At 50.9% G+C, this 20,212-nt stretch overlaps 1 protein-coding gene and 1 long non-coding RNA gene across 2 annotated transcripts in view; both read right to left on the bottom strand.

The window, feature by feature from the left end:
- LOC142008351 (uncharacterized) overlaps window positions 1-20,212 on the bottom strand; it is a 37,647-nt gene that overhangs the window by 14,494 nt on the left and 2,941 nt on the right. The window contains exons 3-9 of the mRNA XM_074985531.1: window positions 19,803-19,929; window positions 18,494-18,607; window positions 16,106-16,207; window positions 14,739-15,675; window positions 4,739-5,076; window positions 4,585-4,685; window positions 1,808-2,200 (exon numbers count right to left, since the gene is read on the bottom strand). Coding sequence (XP_074841632.1) covers window positions 1,808-2,200; window positions 4,585-4,685; window positions 4,739-5,076; window positions 14,739-15,675; window positions 16,106-16,207; window positions 18,494-18,607; window positions 19,803-19,929 — 2,112 coding nt within the window. The remainder of the gene's footprint in view (window positions 1-1,807; window positions 2,201-4,584; window positions 4,686-4,738; window positions 5,077-14,738; window positions 15,676-16,105; window positions 16,208-18,493; window positions 18,608-19,802; window positions 19,930-20,212) is intronic.
- On the bottom strand, window positions 16,657-17,819 carry LOC142008224 (uncharacterized). The gene is made up of 3 exons (XR_012644113.1): window positions 17,745-17,819; window positions 16,823-16,898; window positions 16,657-16,739 (listed from the first exon to the last, which is right to left on the bottom strand). It is a non-coding gene; the product is annotated as an uncharacterized LOC142008224 (long non-coding RNA).

Raw genomic sequence — 20,212 nt, 5'->3', positions numbered from 1 at the left:
CTGAGACCCTTTACCTGCTTTTTCTGCTGCTTGGTTACCTCACTAAGAGCAACTTGTGGTATCAGGGCATCAATCTGGCTACTGGAGGCATGGATCAGCATTCACATGACACTCCCTGCTAGTACCTAAGCATGGCTGTGGGCAACTAATGATCCAGCCAGTGGACCATATGTGATGATGAATCCCCTTCATGTGCCACCTGAAGCATTTTGTACATACAGTAAGAAGCCTGACTACTTTTAAAAGGAGACTGCCAGCCAGGAACCATTATTCCACAAATCCTGATGAACTGGGGCTGAGAAATCCCTACTTCAAAAAACTCCCTACGTCACAAGCAGGAAGCCAGCTAAACAGTCAGTGGGACCACTGGACAACCCAGGTGCTAACACTGCACTCAAGGACAATAAGGCCATTGCAGAAGCCAGGTCTACCGTAGAGGAGGAGGTCAAATTAAGAAATGCAACTTCAGCTACATTAATTATGTAGCTGGAGTCGACATGTCATCATTCGAGCGTCCGTGCCGTCGCCACTGCAGGAGGCTGATGGGAGCAAATGCTTCCATCGACTTCCCTTACTCCTCGGTGGGGCAGGAGTACTGGTGCTGATGGGGCTGCCTTGTGAGTTTGATTTAGTGTGTCCCTACCAGGCGTGAAAAAATGAAATTTTCACATTGGTCTTTGCAGCACAGGATGTGAGGACAACCAAGCCTGAGCTATTCTTTTTAAACGACAAATCTTAGAGAACAACCGGATAAATAGTAATAAGTCATCAGGACCCCACAGTGCTCACCCAAGAGATCTGAGGGGAGCTGATGTACGAAATTGGTATGTTACCTATCACTGAAACTGGCTTCTGCACCAGATGCCTGCACAGTTGCTAATGGAGCACCCTTTTTAAAAAAAGGCTGAAGAGGTGATCCCAGCAATTACAGACTAGTTAACCTAACTTCTGTACCAGGCACATTGGTTGAAACTATCATACAGAAGTAAATTAACAGACATTTGATTTGTTTGGGAAGAATAAACGCAGCTTTTGAAAATGGGAATCATACGGGAAAACACAATCCCAACTTCTTGTATATATAAAAAATGATGGGTGTCTAAATTAGCTGTTACCATTCAAGAAAGACCATGGCGTCATGGTATGTACATGGCATTCAAAAAAGCTAACAACGTAAGCAACCATGAGGGAAGGGATCGATAAGACAGAAAACATCATTTCTCTAAATCCAAGCAACATGTACGTCTTGGAGATCGCATGCAATTCTGGTTGCCCCATCTCAAAAACGGTATGTTGATTCGGAAATAGGTTCAGAGAAGGACGACGAGAATGACAATAATACGGAACAGCTTCCATATGCAGGTAGATTAAAAATACTCGTATTTTTCATGTTGGAAAAGGGACAACTAAGAACAATGGCTAGAATTAATTTTGTTTCTCTGCAATGGGCTTATCTTCCTTGAGTGCTTGACTGGGTGAGGAGAAAATTAGTAAGGAAATGTTGGTTACTCCTTTCCATAATACAAGAATGTGGAGTCACTCAATAAAATTAATGGGCAGCAAGTTTAAAACAAAACAAGGACGTATTTCTTCACACAATGTGCAGTCAACCTGCAGAACTCTTTGCCAGGGGATGCTGCGAAAGCCAAGACTCTAACAGGGTCTCTGGTCCCCAACGGGCAGTTGTAAAACATGCCTCTAATTCTGCACCCAAAGTGTAGGAGTAGCTTGCATGAAGTTTGCCTGCAAGCTCTGGAGACTGCGAACATTTAGTCTTCCCTCCCAGCACTAGCTGAGACATTATTACCTTAGGGACTTCTCCGTTAGTGCCTGGGGGGAGTCTCAGGATCCAGAAGTTCCTGTTCTTCAGCAGGTTCTCCATGTTCTCCAGCCGCCTTTGCAGCAGCCCGTACTCCTGGATCAGAGTTCCCAGAGCAGCACATTTACTCTCCAATTGGTTGCCAAGCTCCACTGCTGTTTTCTCACAGTCTACTAATTTCTTCTCAGCCATCCCTGTTCTCCCCTCCAGATCCAGCAACCGTGTGGCATGAGAATCCACCTTCCTCTCTACAGCTTCAATTGCTGCTGTGACAGTCAGAGAAATCTCGGCAGTCTGAGTTTCTCTTTCCAAAGTTTGTTCAGGGGCAATGAGAGGCTGTAAAGGAGACGGGCACTGTGTCACCGCATCCAGTTCTGGACCCTGTTTGCAAAGAGACACGTTACCAGTGGAGTTGTGGTCACGTGGTCAACTACAGAGAGAATCAGGACCAGAGTCATTCCTGCTCTTAACACCACCCAGTATTGGATCTTAAGTCTTACGGGTACATTTGCAAAGATTTCAAAAAGCAGTCAGCGCACGTATCCAGTTACAGCTCATATCTAAGTGAGCCACATAGTTCAGTTAAAGGGAGAGTTGTTTTTCCATCTTTAAACGGATTAGAAAAGGAACACTTGATATGTGTGTACTCTTCTTTTCTCATGTGCCAGGCTCGTAAGTAGTATTTAAATTAAGAGTCACAATATGAATTTGACACATTAAGCAGCGCATACCTATACCCTCCCTGGGCTCTACTCTCACCAAAATATTCAAATAAGGGATGTGTCTTGTCAGTTCTCAGGAGGGAAACCTGGGAGACCCTGGCTGCTGGCAGAAGTGACTATGGAGATTTGGCTCTGTACTGACTTCAAAGCAACGATTCAACAGAAATTCATGAGGCACTGCGCTACTGAGGCTCCGTCTTTCAAAATACGTCTCCATTGCACTCTCCCTATGGCTCTGCATGGAGCACATATGATACATGCTCCCCAGCAAGGGTGAAAAGAGCAATGTAGATGGTGAGGGACTGCTTAGGGCATAAAGACACGCCAGAGTCTTCAGGCCTATACCCTATATGGCTCTCCACAAGCTGACGTTGTGCTTCCCCACTATATGTCACAATATTTAGCAGTGAAGTGTCCCACTGTCTCCCTGACGGTTGGAGCATTTTTCTGCAACAAGGAAAGGCTCTGGCAGAGCGGAGACAGTGGGGAAAGGCTTGGGCAGATCTCTGCAAAGAGGAAAGACTCTGGCAAGAGGGAACTGCTTGAATCTTTCCCGGACACAGTGAAAAACAGGGAAAACCTCTGGCAGAGAAGCAACGCAGGAAAGATTCCAGCAACTTCTTACTGCAGAAGCCTTTCCCTGATGTCTCCCCAGGGCTACAGCCTTTCATGGGTGGGTGCAGATATACACCCTGCAGAATGGTTACAGCCTACCTTTCGCTGCAGTCTGGAGCTACACATACCCTGCAAACCAGGGCCAGTGGTGTGCACTGTAGATATATCTTCAGATGAGAATGAAAGTGAGAACCTGACTTTAATAACGTAACATGCCTTAAGAGCATTCTGGGCAAATTCCAACTACTTTCCTTTACTGTAAATTTCACCCACCCAGGGAGTTTAACACAGTCATTGTTTTAGGTCCAGTCCTCAACTTCAGGTTTCTTTTCCAAACACCAGTAAAGGCGGCACACCCTATGTAGGGATTCCTGTAGATGTGCATACACTATATGAAGAGCTCAGGAGGATTAAAGTAGCTATCCAAAGAATTATAAAAGCCAAGTAATTAAATTAGAGAAACAAGGCTGCCATACTAAGAAGAAAGAGCCACTCAGGTCTATTATGATGTGAAAAACAAGTCATAGCAGGGAAGATTGTGGAGCTCGGCTTCCACTCAAGGGACTCTAGGATTTCCGCCCTCTGCTAGGGGAAAAGTGAAAGGCCAACACCTGAAGTGGGGGGAAATAAACGAAAACGTAGTCATAACCATCCCCAGGAAGCATGAACAATCTCCCCTCGCAGTTTCCCAGATCCGATGACCTAGGTCTCTGTCTCACCAAAAACGAGGACACGTCCTAACAGATTTTTTTTTCGGTGCATAAGCTTTCCTGGGCCAAGACCCGCTTCGTCAGCGGGAGCTGACGAAGCGGGTCTTGGCCCAGGAAAGCTTATGCACCGAAAAAGAAAAGCTGTTCGTTTTCAAGTACCAGCGGGGTAGCCGAGTTCGCCCGTATCTTCAACCCCACCCCCCAGAAGTCCCGGGGCACCTCAGAGGCTCCCCCACACCCGAGCAACACAAAGCAGCAGACAGGTGGCCCTTTACAGACTAACAACAGGATTTATCCGGGGAGACGTGGGGACTTCGCACGGTTTGTGTCCGCCGCTGAGGCGCCCCAGGACTTCTGCTTGTCCCGGCGGGGGGCGCACAGGCTCACCCGGCCCCCACCCAAGCTCATAACCGGCTCGGGGGCGATGGGGGGGGCTCTGTGGCTGCCCCCTTACAGCGAGGGGCCCCTCCCCAGGCACCAGCTCGCCCCTGCCGCCTCCGGAAGGCGGCGGCCGCGTTGCCCGCAGCCCACGGGGGGCAGCTGCTCTCCCGGCCGGGCCCCGCGGCGAGGAGCGGCCAAGCCCGGGGCCTGCTCCCCGCCCAGTGCAGGACAAACAGCGGCCAGTGCGCGGCGGCCCGCAGGACCCCCACGCCAGGCGCGGCCCGGCCCCGGCGGGGAGATGCTCCCGGGGTCCGAGCCGCCCCCGCCCGGCCCTTACCTGGGCAGCGGCCCGCTCGGCCATGGCCCTTTGTTCCCGGCCCAGGCGCCGCCGCCGCCGCCGCCGCAGCGCGGCCGGGCGGGCGGATCCGGAGCTCGCCCCTCACCGCGGCCCGGGGCCGGGCATGAGCGTCCCCCCGCGCGCCCGCCCGGGCCAGCGCCCCGGGCCCGAGGAGCTCCGCTGCCGGCGGGGGCGGGCCGGGCCGGGCCGGGCCGGGCGAGGCGGCTCCGCGGGGAGCCGGGGGAGCGGCGGCCGGACGCGCCCTGCGCAGGGACGATCCGAGCCCGGCCCGGCCGAGCCCGAGCTCCGCTCCCGCTCGGGGCTGGGCAGAGTCCCGGCGCCGCCTCCTCCTCCTCCTCGCCGCGGGCCGGCCCCGCTGCGGGCGGGCGGGCGGAGCAGGGCGAGCGCAGCCGGGAGCCGCGGCCTCGCTGGCAGCCAGGGCCCGGGAGCTGCGGGAGGAGGTTGGCCGGGGAGCGGCGCCGGCAGCGGCCCCTGCCGGCCGGTGGGACAAACGGCGCCGGCCGGGCTGGGAACCGCCGCTCCCCCGCCCCCAGGGGCGCTCGGGACGGGCTTCCGCAGGGGGCTGGAGGCCGCCCTTGACCGCAGCGGGGCCCAGGGGAGAAGCCGCCTTAGTCTGTAGGGAGCGCGGGGGAGGAACCAGCCCTCCGGCGGCTCGAGGCTGCGCTAGCGGAACACGCAAGCAGGCAGGCGCCACGTCGAAGGGTAACGACACAGGAGAAGCAGCTGCCCGCAGGTGCTGCTGCCGGCGGGAGAAGAAACGCTTGAGAGCGTGAGAACGGCCACCGGGGGTCAGACCGGAGGTCCATCAACCCCGTGTCCTGTCTGCCGACAGTGGCCAGTGCCAGGTGCCCCAGGGGGAAGGAACCGAGCAGGTCATCACCCAGTGATCAATTCCCTGTGGCCCAGTTCCAGCCTCGGGCAAACAGAGGCTGGGAGCACCGTCCAGGCCCATCCCAGCTGATAGCCATGGATGGACCTATCCCCCATGAATTTATCTAGTTCTTTTTTAAACTCCGCCATAGGCTTGGTCTTAACATCATCCTCCGGCAAGGAGTTCCACGGGGTAACTGCGTTGTGTGAAAATATATTTCCTGTTGTTTGTTTTAAATCTGCTGCCTATTAATTTTATTTCAGGGATAGGTTAGACAGTACTTGGTCCTGCCATCGGGGCAGGGGGCTGGACTCAATGGCCTCTCAAGGTCCCTTCCAGTCCTAGTATTCTATGATTCTATTGGTGAAACCTAATTCTCGTGTTTTGAGAAGGAATAAATAACAATTCCTTGTTTACTTTCTTCACACCAGTCATGATTTTATATACATCTATCATGTCCACCCTTAATCATCTTTTTTCCAAGCTAAAAAGTCCACATCTTATTAATCTCTCCTCATATGGCAGACGGTCTATCCCTCAATCATTTTTGTGGCCCTTTTCTGAACCTTTTCCAATTCCAATGTATCTTTTTTGAGATGGGGCAACCGCATTTGCACAAGGTATTCCAGATGTGGATGTACCATGGATTTATGTAGAGGTAATATGACATTTTCTGTTTTATTATCTATTCCTTTCTTAATGATTTCCAACATTTTGGTAGCTTTTTTACTACCACTGCACAGCGAGTGGATGTTTTCAGAGAACTATCCATGATGACTCCAAGATTCCTTTCTTGAGTGGTAACAGCTAAGTCAGACCCCCATCAATTTATAAGTATAGTTGGGATTATATTTTCCAATGTACACTGCTTTCCATTTATCAACACTGAATTTCATCTGCCATTTTGTTGCCCAGTCACCCAATTTATTCAGATCCTTTTGTAGCTCTTCACAGTCTGCTTGGGACTTAACTATTTGGAGTAGTTTTGTGTCACCTGCAAATTTTGCCACCTCACTGTTTATGCCTTTTTCCAGATCATTTATAAATATGTTGAATAGGACTGGTCTCAGTACAGACGTCGGGGGACACCACTATTTACCTCTCTCCGTTCTGAAAACGGATGGTTTATTCCTACCTCTGTTTCCAATCTTTTAACCAGTTACCAGTCCAAGAGAGGACCTTCCCTCCTATCCCATGACAGTTAATTTTGCTTAAGAGTCTTTGGTGAGGGACCTTGTCAAAAGCTTTCTGAAAATCTAAGTACACTGTATCCACAGGATCCCCCTTATCCACACGATTATTGACCCTTTCAAAAAATTCTAACTGATTGGTGAGGCACGACTTCCCTTTACAAAAGCCATGTTGACTCTTCCCCAACAAATTCTGTTCTTTACTAGACTGACTGACCTGTAGTTGCAGGATCACCTCTGGAGCCCTTTTTAAAGATTGGCATCACATTAGCTATCCTCCAATCATCTGGAACAGAAACTGATTTAAATGACAGATTACAGTTAGTAGTTCTGCAGTTGCACATTTGAGTTCCTTCAGAACTCTTGGGCGAATGCCATCTGGTCCTGGTGACTTATTACTATTTAGTTTATCAATTTTTTCCAAAACCTCTTCTAATGACACCTCAATTTGAAACAGTTCATCAGATTTGTTACCTGAAAAGAATTGCTCAGGTTTAGGAATCTCCCTGATATCTTTATCCATGAAGACTGATGCAAAGAAACCATTTAGTTTCCCTGCAATGGCCTTATCATCCTTGAGTGCTCCTTCAGCATCTCAAAAATCCGGTGGCCTCACTGTTTGTTTAGAAGACTTCCTGCTTCTGATGTACTTAAATTTTTTTTTGCTATTACTTTTTGACTCTTTGGCTAACTATTGTTCAATTTCTTTTTTGGCCTTCCTAATTATATTTTTACACTTGGCAGAGTTTATGTTCCTTTTTGTTTTCCTCACTAGGATTTAACTTCCATTTTTTAAAAGACAAAATGGCTGTCGACAGATCACGTGCATACCCAAAAGCAGATTGCTCTGTCGATCTGCTTCCTCGATAGAACAGCCAACCAGAAGCCCAGCAGACAGGGCTGTGTGGGGACCCTGTCCATTCACAGAGGGTTCCCAGGAGTGGCCACACAGCTTTTTTGTCAACAGAAATTGTCAACAAAGGTGTTAAAGCAGAATGGTGTGAGCAGAAATGCCAAATTTTGTCAAGACTGTTGACAAAACGCATTTTGTGTTTAGAAACTCCATGGGTTTTGTCATCAAATTGCCAGTTTTGTGGACAAACCCTCTAGTGTAGATGTAGCCTAACAATTTTGTTGATTAGGTAATGAGCTTTTGTGGGTATGACCCACTTAACTACAGCTAATCAGCAACAGAAGCCTTCCCGCAGCATCCCTCTGCTTTGCCCCAGGGGGATTCAGGAGCTGGCTGGGTTCTTAGCTACTCCCTAGAATCACAGAATACCAGAACCATAAGGACCCTGAAGAGATCAAGTCCAGTCCCCTGCACTCATGCCACCATCTAGACCAGGGTTGGGCAAAATCAGCCCTGGGGTTTGGATCTGGCCCGCCATGCATTTCTCTTCCACTGGCTTAGCTGATGAGCAGAGCCGATACACTTACAGACAGTTGCATGTTTTCAGCTGCCCACCCCATGTCCGGTTCTGTCTGCAGCTGAGCTGCTCTTAGGATTCTCCCGTTAGCTGTGAAGAGTGGGAGGGGTAGAAGGGAGAGCGTAGTGCTGAGATCAGGATGTTCCCCTGCACCCTATCTCTATAAAACAGGCAGAGAGAGACAGTGGAGCTGCTCCAGTCTGAAGCATGGATGATAAGAGCTAAGCAGGGGAGCAGGTGGACAGAACCGAGCCAGACAGATTTCCCTTAAAGAGAGAGAGGGTGGCTCTTCTCAGAAACTTACCTAGTCACAGCCAGCACACACCCTCTGTGTTGCTGTCACACAAACCCAATCTACTCCATGCACACATAGCCAGGATCACGTACGCACTGCAGCGCACACACTGTCTGTGTCACAGTTTGTCTCACACACAAAGTGTTTCTCTTTCATACTCACACACTCCATCTCGCTGTAGCCCCCAGCTCAATGCTTCTGCCCAAGGCCCTGCTCCTTCTGGGGGGTCCCAAAGCCAAACCCACAACCAGTACCAAAATTTGTGGAGAGGCTTCTCTGCAAAAATTATTGCCCACCCCAATCTAGACCATCCCTGACACGTGATCGTCTAACCGGCTCTTAGTAAGCTGTAAGGATGGAGATTCCATATCTTCCCAAGACAATTCTTAACCACCCTGACAGGTTGGGAAAATTTTTCCCAATTTCCAACCTAAAGCTCCCTTGCTGCAATGCAATCTCATTGCTTCTTGTCCTACTATCAGAGGTTAAGGAGAATAATTTTTCTTCTTCTTTTTTCACAGCAACCTTTCAGCCATTACACGTCCCCATTCAGTCTTCTCTTGTCCAGACAAAACAAACCCAGCTCGTTCAATCTTCTCTTATAGGTCATGTTCTCTAGACCTTTAATTGTTTTTGTTGCTCGTCTCTGGACCTTCTCCAATGTTTTCATATCTTTCCTGAAATGTGGCACCCAGAACTGGACACAGTACTCCAGTTGATGCCTAATCAACAGAGTAGAGTGACAGATTCTAGTTTCTTGCTTGCAACATTTCTGCCTCGTTTGGGGGATAAGAAACCCAGGGCACACTCATTATGTGGGTTCAGGTATCCCTGACCCCTGCTGACCCAGTTGACTAGTGTGATACCTTGTCCATACACTCTTCTGACACCTGCTTAAGGGATAGCCCAACCACCACTCTGTACCTTTCATGGTCTTTCCAAGGGCAATAGAGAAGGAGCATACAAAGGGAAGGGGCAGGTGGGTTTACAATGGATAGGTCAGTAATATCATCTGCCCCAAGTGGCAACTCCCAGGGTGGCTTTCCCTGGGTACCCTTTGTAAGGTGGAGGTGTGGGGGCGGGAAGGAAAGGGATCCACCTATCTGGATGAGGCATCACAAGCCAGAAAATGGTGGAGTGTGTAGGGGACTGCTGCCCCAGGGTGCTGCCCTCTCTGCAGAAGTAACTGGCTTTGCTCACAGTGAGGAAAGTTCCCACCTGCAGGGCACAGGGGTCACTCCCTGTTTCCCAGACAGGCTGCTTTCTGCTGCAGTAACCCTGCAAATGCCTTTCACAGCCAAAACGACGAGAAGTCCTGGGGCACCTCATAGACTAACTGATATTTTGGAGCATAAGCTTTCATGGGCAAACACCCACTTCATCAGATGCAACAGAGTGGAGATTCCAGAGATCTAATGATACAGGCTCATGAAAAGGGGGGAATCCCAAACAAGACAAAGGCCAGAGTTGATGAGCAGCTAATGGGGAGGTGTGAACATCATGTAGACACCTCCACATTACCTGCTCCTCTTGTTTGGGACTGCCTCCTTTTCATGAGCCTGTATCATTAGACCTCTGGAATCTCCACTCCCTTGCATCCGACAAAGAGGGTCTTTGCCCACGAAAGCTTATGCTCCAAAATATCAGTTAAGTCTACGAGGGGCCGCAGGACTTCTTGTTGTTTTTGTGGATACAGACTAACACAGCTCCCTCTCTGATACTTTTCAGAGCAAAATAGGCAATGGGGCGATGGCGCTCCCTCAAGCAGAGGTGGAGGACTGCTGGGGTCCCCTGCATGTCTCCTCCAGGGCAGAAAAGGGAGACAGGCAGGAGGTTGCTCCTGCCCCTCTCAGGCACGGGGGGGGGGAAGGCAGTTGGAGCAGCAGCGGATGGAGATCACCCACACTCCTCGTTTGCCACAGGGGTGGGGAGAAAATCATCGTGCTCCCCTCAGGCAGCGGAAGGGCAGTCGGGAGGTTGGCCTCAGACTGCATCCCCCTCTGGCATGGCAGTGGGGGAAAGCAGGGTGGGTGGGGTCAACTGTTTATCCTCCAGCATGTGGGGTGATGAGGGAATTGCCCATAGCCGTCTCAGGCCGGGAGAGAGACTCTGGGGAGGGTCCATACTCTCCTCAGGCAGGGGAGAGGCATTCAGGGGCTTGACAAAAGGTCTCCTCATGCAGGGGAGAGGGTCAACGTGGGGTTGGCAAGCACTCCCCTCAGGCACAGGTAGGCACAGTGTCGGGGGTGGCGAAGGCTCCCCTCAGGTGAGGGGAGGGACAGTGGGAAGAGTTGAGGCCAGTGCTCCCCTCAGACACGGGAAGAAACAGTAGAGGGGGTGGCCAGCGCTCCCCTCAGGTGAGGGGATGGACAGTGGAGGCCAGTGCTCCCCTCAGGTGAGGGGAGGGACAGTGGGAAGAGTGGAGGCCAGTGCTCCCCTCAGACACGGGAAGAAACAGTAGAGGGGGTGGCCAGCGCTCCCCTCAGGTGAGGGGATGGACAGTGGGTGGGTGAGTGCTCTTCTCAGGAGGGGAGAGGGACAGCGAGGGGTGGCAGCGAGTGCTCCCCTCAGGCATAGGGAGGAACAGTGTGGGGGTGGCAAGGACTCCCCTCTGGGGGGATGGTGGGGGTGTGGTGAGTGCTCCCGTCGGGGGGGGGGGGGCAGGACATCAGGGGCAGGTGGTGAGCGCTCCCCTCAGGCGTGGGGAGGGACAGCATGGGGTGTGGTGAATGCTCTCCTCAAGCGGGGCAGTGGGGTGATAAGCGTTCCCCTCAGGCAGAGGGAGGAACAGCGGGGGTGGGGGGGTGAGCACTCCCCTCACATGGAGGGAGAGACAGTGGGGGGTGGCAAGCGCTCCCATAAGTGAGATGAATACAGAAAGCAGCAGCAGGTGCCAAGGAGTTGCAGGGTTCTTGCATCCTTCCAGCCGCCCGCTGCATAGCAACTGTCGCAGGCTTTATCCCTAGAGCAACCCCTGCTGGGGTCAGTGGGAGCACCTCCTTTTGTTCCCAGTGCCCTCCTTGGGGTGCTGCGGTCTTAGCATCCAGGTAAGAACTTGGGGGCCAACTACGAGCCAATCTGAAAAGGAGTGGTGCCTCCAGCTGTGAGTATCGGGGGACAGTTCTACTTTCCCCAACAGTTCAAACAAAAAGGGTAAAATAGGATAGTCCTGCAGTCTGGATCCCCCCAGCTCATGGAGCCTCTGAGCCAAAGGTGGGTTGAGCCTTTGTCAGTCGAGGGCCAGGCTGGGCTCTAAGAAATGAAAACAATTTTTAAAAGGTTCTTTGCTTACCAGAGGATGGGGGCAGCAGCCTCCTCAGTCAGCATCCCTTGTTCCGTGGATTCAGGGAACTCTGGGCCCTGCCTCTGCTTCCCTCTGCATGACTCCCTTGCAGAGCTTGGTGCCTGTTAGGGAGCTGCTCTTCTCCAGGTGCAGCAGGTTTCACGTAAGTGCAGGTTTGGGAGCTGGTTGTGCCCACAAATGCTCATTAACTCCTTCCTGGCTGAGGCAGGCACTTGCTCAACCTCATTAAGAGCTTCCAACAAATGCCCCTCTTCCCACTCTGAGGAGTTGGGCTAAACATGTGTGGGTTAGGTGCCACAATGCAGCGGTACAGAAATAGTGGGGGCAGTACAAATCTGCCCACAAAGACTCAGCTAACCCTGGTGGGCAGTGCAGACACAGTGGACTATTGCAGTAACCATTGATTCTGCCCACACTTAGCTTCACCATTCCAACTTGTAATGCTGCCTGCTGTGCTGATGTGTAGATCCATGGACTGCAGACTGTTGCACTGGCTCCATCATGGACAACCTAGTTTTGCTGACAAAAGGTGTTAACATGGAGCAGGCATGGATTTAGGCACGAGGCTTTGCACAGACACAACAGGCTTAAACCACAGCAATCCATCTCATGAAGTGGGGCTTTGCCCACGAAAGCTTATGCTCCAAGACTCTCAGTCTGCAATGTGCCACAAGACTTCTCGTTCTTTTTGCAGATACAGACTAACATGGCTACCCCTCTGATACTAGCAACCCATAGGAGACAGTCAGAGAGGAGAGGAGAACCTTCAAGGCAATGGCTCTCAAGCATTCTACACCACTCAATGCCTTTCAGGAAACTGCTCTTCCTTGCAATCCCCAAGTTTCATCTTATTTAAAAATTACTTACTTACAAATCAGACAAAAATACAAAAAAGTTGTGGCATTCTATCACTGAAAAAGTGCTTCCTTTCTCATTTTACCATGTACTTATAAAATAAACCAACTGGAATATTGTACTTGCATTTCACAGTATGATGTAGAGATCAGTAGAAACAAGTCATTGTACAAAATTTCTGTTTGCACTGACTTTGCTAGCCTGTTGTAAAACTAGGCAAATATCCAGCTGAGCTGATGAAAGACCTCTGTGTACCGCCTAGGATACATGGACTCCTAGTTGAGAGCCACAGCTCTAGAGGGACCTAAGCTGGATTTTTTACAGCCCACAGAATGAGTACAGAGAGCTCTTGATCCATGGCAATGTCTATGGTGCAATCAGACCCTCACCGCTGGCCCAAGCCAGCTGGCTCTACTAAGAGGCTGCTTAATTGCAGAGTGTAGACAGTCACCTCTCAGGGTCCAAGAGCCCAGCTCCAGGCCAAGCTCAAACATCCACACCCCAATTAGCTCACGCTAGCTTCCACACACCAGCCACGGTTATCTAACTTCAGCACACTCTCAGTGGCTTCAAAATAAAGGGATGAAGCTGAATATCCGCAACTTTTGAAGTCAACTGATGACTGGGAACCACCTTCTAAATACCTACCGTATTGCAGCCCTGCCTGGCTATGGCATTTCCAAAACCCAGAAAGATGCAGGTTGCAGGGCCAAGTGATGGATCAGAAAAATTAGTTCCACCCCTTCTCCCTGGCCTGCAGGAAGCTCAGCCTGTCTCCTGAAAAAAGCAGTGGCTGAGCCATAGACTCCCCCATGCTGTTCTGGTGGGAGCCTTTCCTCATGCCTGGCCATCACAGAACACCACCCGTCTTTCTGAAATCTTCTTGTGTCGGGCAAGTGGTCTAGTAAGACTAGGTGAGTTTCCAAGACCTCTACACACACAACTTTTCTCAGACCCACTGTTCCCTCCCAGCTTCTGTAGGGCCCAAACCCTTTGGATTAGATTTTGAACCCCTTTCTCTCACTGGTGAGCAGTTAACCTATGATCAGTCCTCTAGAAATCAACGGGACCAATATCTGCTCAGCTATGGACATATGAATTCACTATTAGGCAGACAAGGAAGGTGCCAAGTCTCCCAGGACCACAGTCATCAGACAACTTTTTCCAGTAAGATTTTTTTTTTTTTTTGGAATTCTCTCAAACGCTTTCAGTAAGAATTCTTCCCGACGCTCTCCCTGCGCAGCGCGGCATTTCAGACCAGACGCAGAAGTGTAATGCAACAGACTGACGGTGAACTGCATTTGGCAGACAGGCAGTTTCTGACAGTATCTTTGTTTTGCTGTTGATCATACATTTTGTTTGTACACACATTGAAAAGAGGATTTGAGAGATGAATGCCCCATGTGTGACCGTCTCCCAGAACAAGTGTTCTGCTCACATGAGTACAAATAGAGGAATGTAAACATTAATTAGCTACTACCTCTGGTTGGGGGATGGGCCCAGCTCTCCTGGAAAGTCAATGGGACTGAGTCACTCAGGCACTGCTGAAAGTGTCCCCCAGAGAGTCTGTTCCTTCAATGGGCTCATGGACCTCTATCCAGATTTCATGATGCTCACAGGTTGGTGGCAGACTTGTGAGGTCTCCAGCATGGAAACCATCATCTGAATGGTGCTCAAGACAGCCCCAGGGGAAAGATGTCTGCTCCTATCAAGAACACTGAATGTAAGCCACTAACAATGACTGGAAATGGTTTAAAAAAAAAAAAAAAAAAAAGAAGGTGAATGTATTCTGTTAAGTGACAGGGATGGCTTCCTCTTTCGAAAGCATGTTACCTGCATACCCCAAGCTGGGAACACTGACTGACGGGGCAAACAGCCCTGAATACTGAAACGAGCACTCACTGGCTGAAGCCAGATCCAGTGTCATTCATTAGCAAGAGAAACACAGGAAAAGAACAAGCTTCACATAGAGGAATGAAGCTGCCTCGCTGTTTTTTTACCACGATGGGAACGGACTCAACTGTTATCAAAGCAGCAACCCACAGCTCTCCACGGACCATCCCGCTAACGTTTAGTTCCCTGTACGTCACTAGTGACTTGGTCTCACTCTCTTGCTCAGATGCCTCCTGGTCATTGTCCCCAGCCAGTGCTGCCTGGCAGCATTTAGCAAAGCATCTATGGGGGGAACTGCTTGTGCACTAAGTGCGCAGACACAGGCGCTGCTGGGTACGCTTTGCCTGGCAGGTCGCGCGAGCGTTTCTGTGCCATCAGCGGCCCCGAGAGATTGTCCCCTGCGTGAATGCGCTGATGTCCCACCAGATGCTGCTTTTGGGTGAAACTCTTCCGGCACTGGGGGCACTGGTAGGGCCGTTCTCCCGTGTGCACGCGCCTATGGGCCAGGAGGTGCTCCTTCCGCATGAAAGTTTTCCCACATTCAGGACAGCCATACGGCCTCTCCCCGGTGTGGATCATCTGGTGCCTAATGAAGTTGGAGTGGTGGTTAAAGCCCCTCCCACACTCGTTGCAGATATAGAAGCCTCTGCTCTTCCCTGCGTGACTCCGCTGGTGGATCAAGAGGTTGATCTTCAGCCGGAAGCTCTTTTTGCACTCAGCACAGGTATGTGGCCGGTCCCCGGCATGGGAGAGCCGATGCTGGCTGAGGCTCGACTTGAGAGAGAAGCTCCGCTCACACTCAGGGCAGCTGTAGAGTTTCTCCCCTGAGGGGATCCGTGGGCAGGATTTCAGAGGGTGGTTTTGCTTCAAGCTCTTGCTGCACTCAGGAGGTGTGTGGGCTCCGTCATGGATCTGCTGATGCAGCACACACTGCTGCTCATAGAGGAAGCTTTTCCCACACTGGGAACAGAGGTAAGGAGCCTCTCTGGGGAGGCTCTCCTCTTGGACAACGATTGTGGTGAAGTTAGAGAAGTCTCTCTCACCTGCAGCCAGTTCCCCCAGGCTGTTGCCATCAGGGTATGTCCCCTGGATGCTGACCTTGCCCTGATCCTCACAGATTGGTTCCTGCTCAGGGTACTGGAAAAGAGTTTCTTCTGGGTGTCCAGGCAACGTGCTGTACAGCTCCAGGCTCACTGGGATTCCTTCCTCGGCTTTGACTACAACCTCGTCACCTGCTCAAATCAAAACCGAAAGTTATTCAGTTTTCTACCTGAGTCCATCCATCACCAGCACCCTGCCATCTTTTTGTATCCAGGCAACATCTACCTGAGAGAACAGGGTCATCAATTCACTGCACTGCCCTAAAACCCTGTACCAGGAGACAGCAACAATCAAAGTGCCTCTGTGCCAGCCAAGGAAGAGAGGTGTCATGCTAAGAGACACAGAGGACATCCCCGCGGCATGAAAAGGAGAAGAGTCAGTTCTATTCCAGCCTGCTATTGGAAAGGGACGGAAGAGCAGAAGACATTCAGGCCTGGTGAGAAGCTCTGACAGAGATCTGAGTATGAAAGAGGAATATCTGACAAGACAGGATGCTAAGAGCTGCTGTGTGACAGATTTCTGTTGCACTCGCTGTAAGAGGCATTTCCAGTGCTCACTCACCTGCGTGGGGCTCTGCAGAGATCTCTCTTTCCACTGAGTCCTTGATGTATTGATCTCCTCGTTCTGCCTGAGATACAGCATCTTGTGTAAGGCTCTGCAGTTCTGTTTGCGAGAGGAGAGGTTTACACTGTGATTAGCTAACGTCCACCCACTCATGTCCCTGTTAGCTGACATTTACCCAAAGCGCCCCAGGTGCTACACAGAGACAGAGACGTGACATGCTGAATGGCACCTAGTCTGAGTTGGTACAAAACTGTGCAGGGCAAGATGAGAGCTAGCAAGAGGGTTGCACAAAAAAAGACACCCAGGCGGGTTTTTGTTCATCACACAGCTCTGGTTGGTTCCGGATTTCTAGGTCAACAGCTAAGTTAGGGGTGTGTCGTGGGGAGCCTGGCTGGATTTCATGGCTCTGTGCACTTACACTAGGTGCTCAGAAGTGCTCTCAGGCCAAGACATTCCAAAGCAATGTGTCCTTCTGGGCTATTCAGTTGGTAGGTGCCGGACATGAGACCTGCTTTTCAGACAGCCAGTGGCTGGCGTTTGATGAAAAGAAAATCAGACCCGTAAGGTGTCCCAAGTTGGGCACGCAGACGCCACTGCACCCAAAGTGATGGCCGCCATGGGAAATCTTGGCCTGTGGGCATACGGAGTATGGAAAGCGGCAGCTGGAGGCTCAGTTCTTACTGTTCTCTGTCTCTGCTGAAATGTGAAGCCTACCTTAATCGCACATCTGGGACAAATCCTCTTGTGGTGCCTTTCCTAATTCCTGGCTCTCAACTCCTAGGAGCTCCGCCTAGTCTGATCCAGAGAAGTACATAAGCTCTCCTGGGCTTCTTTTCCATCTCCAGACCTCTTCGTAGCTCCCTCCATCCTGGCTGGCTAAAGTTAGAGCAACCTGCTTCCAAACACGGTAGCTCTGTTGCTTTACTCACAGCTCTCTCAGGGGCATCCCGCATGCTCTAGGACTAAAGAACCAACTCACTCTGCACAGCTCGAGGCAGCTCCCATTCTTGTATAACAGGGGTGGGCCAAATACAGCCCAGGGGCCAAACCTGGCCCACAGGAGCCTCCGCTGGGTTCCCTGCCTGCCCACCCATCTCCCCACCCGTGCTCAAAGCGTTCAAATTTAGCCACACATGGCCCCTGCAGCTAGTGCCGGGGCATGGAAGGTAGGCAGCCTGGCTGAGGAAGCCACGAGCTGCCTAGGTAAGTGCTTCCTGGCTGCAGTCTGCCTACGCCATCCCACTCCCCCTCCCCAACTCTCCCTCCCACACCCCATGTAATCCAAACCCTCTACAGCCTTGCTCCTGCACCCTCCCGCCCACATTCCTCCTCCAGGTCACAACCCCCTCCCAGACTCTACACACCCCCCTCCAGGTCAGAATCCTCCCCTACACCCATACCTGCTCCTGGACCCTGCACTCCAGTCTCCTGCCCTAGCTCACAACCCCCTCCTTCACCCAAATTCCCTCCCAGATCCCACACCCCCGCCTGCACCCCAGTCCCTTACCCCAAGCTCCCTTTTGCACCTAACTTCCATCCAAGACCCTGCACCTCCTCCATTAATATCATGGAAGAGTGAGGCCCATGACCGCTTGCCAGATTCTCGGAGTGTCCCCCGTTAAAAATTACTGCCCACCCCTATTGTCAGACCAAGGGTCCCTCTTGCCCAGTGTCCTGTCTTCCAGCTGTGGCCAGTGCTGGCTGCCCCTGCGGGAATGAACAGAACAATAATCCAGTGATCCATCCCTGTTGTCCACTCCCAGTTTCTGGCAAACAGAAGCAAGGGACACTTCAGAGCATGGTTTTGCATCCGGGTACTTTCTGGCTGGCCACATACGAACCTATCCTCCTGGAACTTATCTAGCTCTTTCTTCAGTCCTTTGACTGTGTGTTGTGTACAGAAATACTTCCCTCTGTTAGTTTTAAACCTGCTACCCATTAATTTCATATGGTGACCCCCAGTGCTTTTGTTATGGGAACAAATAAATAACTCTTCTTTATTCACTTCTCTTTGCCCCAGTTGTGATTTTATGGATCTCTATCATATCTCCCCTTAGAGGTTTCTTTTCCACGCTGAAAAGTTCCAGTTTTATTAATCTCTCCTTTCAGCACTATCTTCCCTACTTACCTTCCATATTTATAAAGCCTCCCTTACTAGAACATGAGTGTCCACGTACCAAGCATTTTGCCTCAAAATTGCTCGGTGAGACAGGGAAATGCATGTTCCAGATGGGGCATCGAGACACCAAGGTCACAAAGAAATCCAGTGGCAGAGAAGGAAGCCAACCTGAACATCCCAAGTCCTAGCCTAGCGTCCCAACCACCGAGCCATCCGCCTCTCCTACATCGGTCAGCAAAGGGTCTTATGAGACTCAACATACTCACCTGCATTGGGATCCACTGGGCCCTCTCGCTCCACAGAGTCCTCCTGCTCCCCCACAAACGGCTCCTCCCCCCGTTCAATCCGGGACAGAAGCTCCGGTTTGGCGATGGCGTAGTCTGTTCATGTGAGAGGACAGGAAGAGGTGGGAGAGTTACTCGTAGGCATTGAATTTTACTGTAAGATGAGAGTGATTTTAAACCAATCTGGGAATGACAAACAGGAATGAGGAACTTCTCCCTCCATCCCCGGAGGGTAGTTCACAGCCAGCAGCACTGTCCTCCCTTGAATTCAACCATCCAAAGGCACAACAGAATAAAGCTGTAAAATTTGCTGTGCATCTGTTTGCTGACTATGATATTCTTCGCTCTGCTGAGTTTTTAGACCTAGAGGTTGGTGACATTGGGAGAATTTTAAAAGCTGGGAGTATGACCCAAAAGTAGAGCAAGGATGTCCAGCACTACCTAGTAAAATCCACAAGAAGTCCTGTGGCACCTTATAGGGTAACAGCTATTTTGGAGCATAAGCTTTCGTGGGCAAAGACCTGCTTCGTCAGATGTAAAGACTGCGAGCACCTGAGTCTGCACTCACCACCACTGCGAGTCACAGCTCGCTGCCTATTCCAACAGCAGAAGTGCCGTGGCACATTGACAATGCAGAGCAGGCCTGGGATATTCAAATGGCAACGGCACTGCCCACGAGGGAGCAGGCACCGCAGTGCACAGGCGGAACATACACAACTACGTGGAAGCTTTACACAGAGCTGGAAAGCTGCAGCTGGAGCAATCACGGCAGATTGGTTGTTCCCTGTTGAATGGAAGGAGCGAGTAGAGACCGCAAGTGCTGCTCCACTGTAATCCTGACTGCTTGTGAAAGGTGCCTGCCACACAGCCCTGCTGGCTGAAGGCCTTTATCCAGGAAATGGCAACACCACCACTAGCAACAGTACTGCAAGCTTAATCTCCTCCCCCAGTCCTGATCCAGTCCCAGAAGGACCATCTCTAGGGTACATTCCGTGCTTCGTGTCTCTTCATACTGCCACCAGTCAGAAGGGCCAAAATTCTGTGATCAGATACAGGGCCACTACAATCCTGAGCTCACCAGCACGAGCCATCCTTCAATTGCTGCCAGGCTCGGCTTCAGTGGAACCAGCAACACATGCGAAGGGCTGTGTATCCCATTACGAACGAGCCTTTTGTGCCACTCTGATTCACCAGCAAACAAAGGGATGAGAGACTGACCCAGAACCACAGCCGATCTGTTTACTTCTGAGATCACGGACATTCGAACAGCTGTGTGAAAACAGATCCTTACCCAGCGAGATCAATGCTTCATAGTTGCATTTCATCACGTTCTTGTAAAAGTTTTTCTGCCAATCATCCAACTTCCCCCACTCCTGCTCGGAGAAATAGACAGAAACATCGTCGAACGTCACTGGCACCTGAAATCACAAGGATTAGCCGTTTCAACCCCTTGCCTATTGATACAAAACAAAGCATGATGTTAACATGACAATATTCTCTGAACTGGGGTTTCCCCCTTGCTTATGGGCCTTCCGTCCATTTTCTGCCCAGGTAACAGTGCCAGCACCCAACCAGGCTAAGTTAACAGCTGAAATACAAATACAATACACTAAGTTAAAGGCTTTGTATTAAGCCAGTGCAAAAGCCCTGTCCTTCAAACCCTCAATCACACAAGAAGTCTTTAGTCATATTATCTCAGTG

This window comes from Carettochelys insculpta, chromosome 2 (assembly GCF_033958435.1).
Source record: "Carettochelys insculpta isolate YL-2023 chromosome 2, ASM3395843v1, whole genome shotgun sequence".
Taxonomy (NCBI): Eukaryota; Metazoa; Chordata; order Testudines; family Carettochelyidae; genus Carettochelys; species Carettochelys insculpta.
This window is presented reverse-complemented; position numbering and strand designations above follow the sequence as displayed.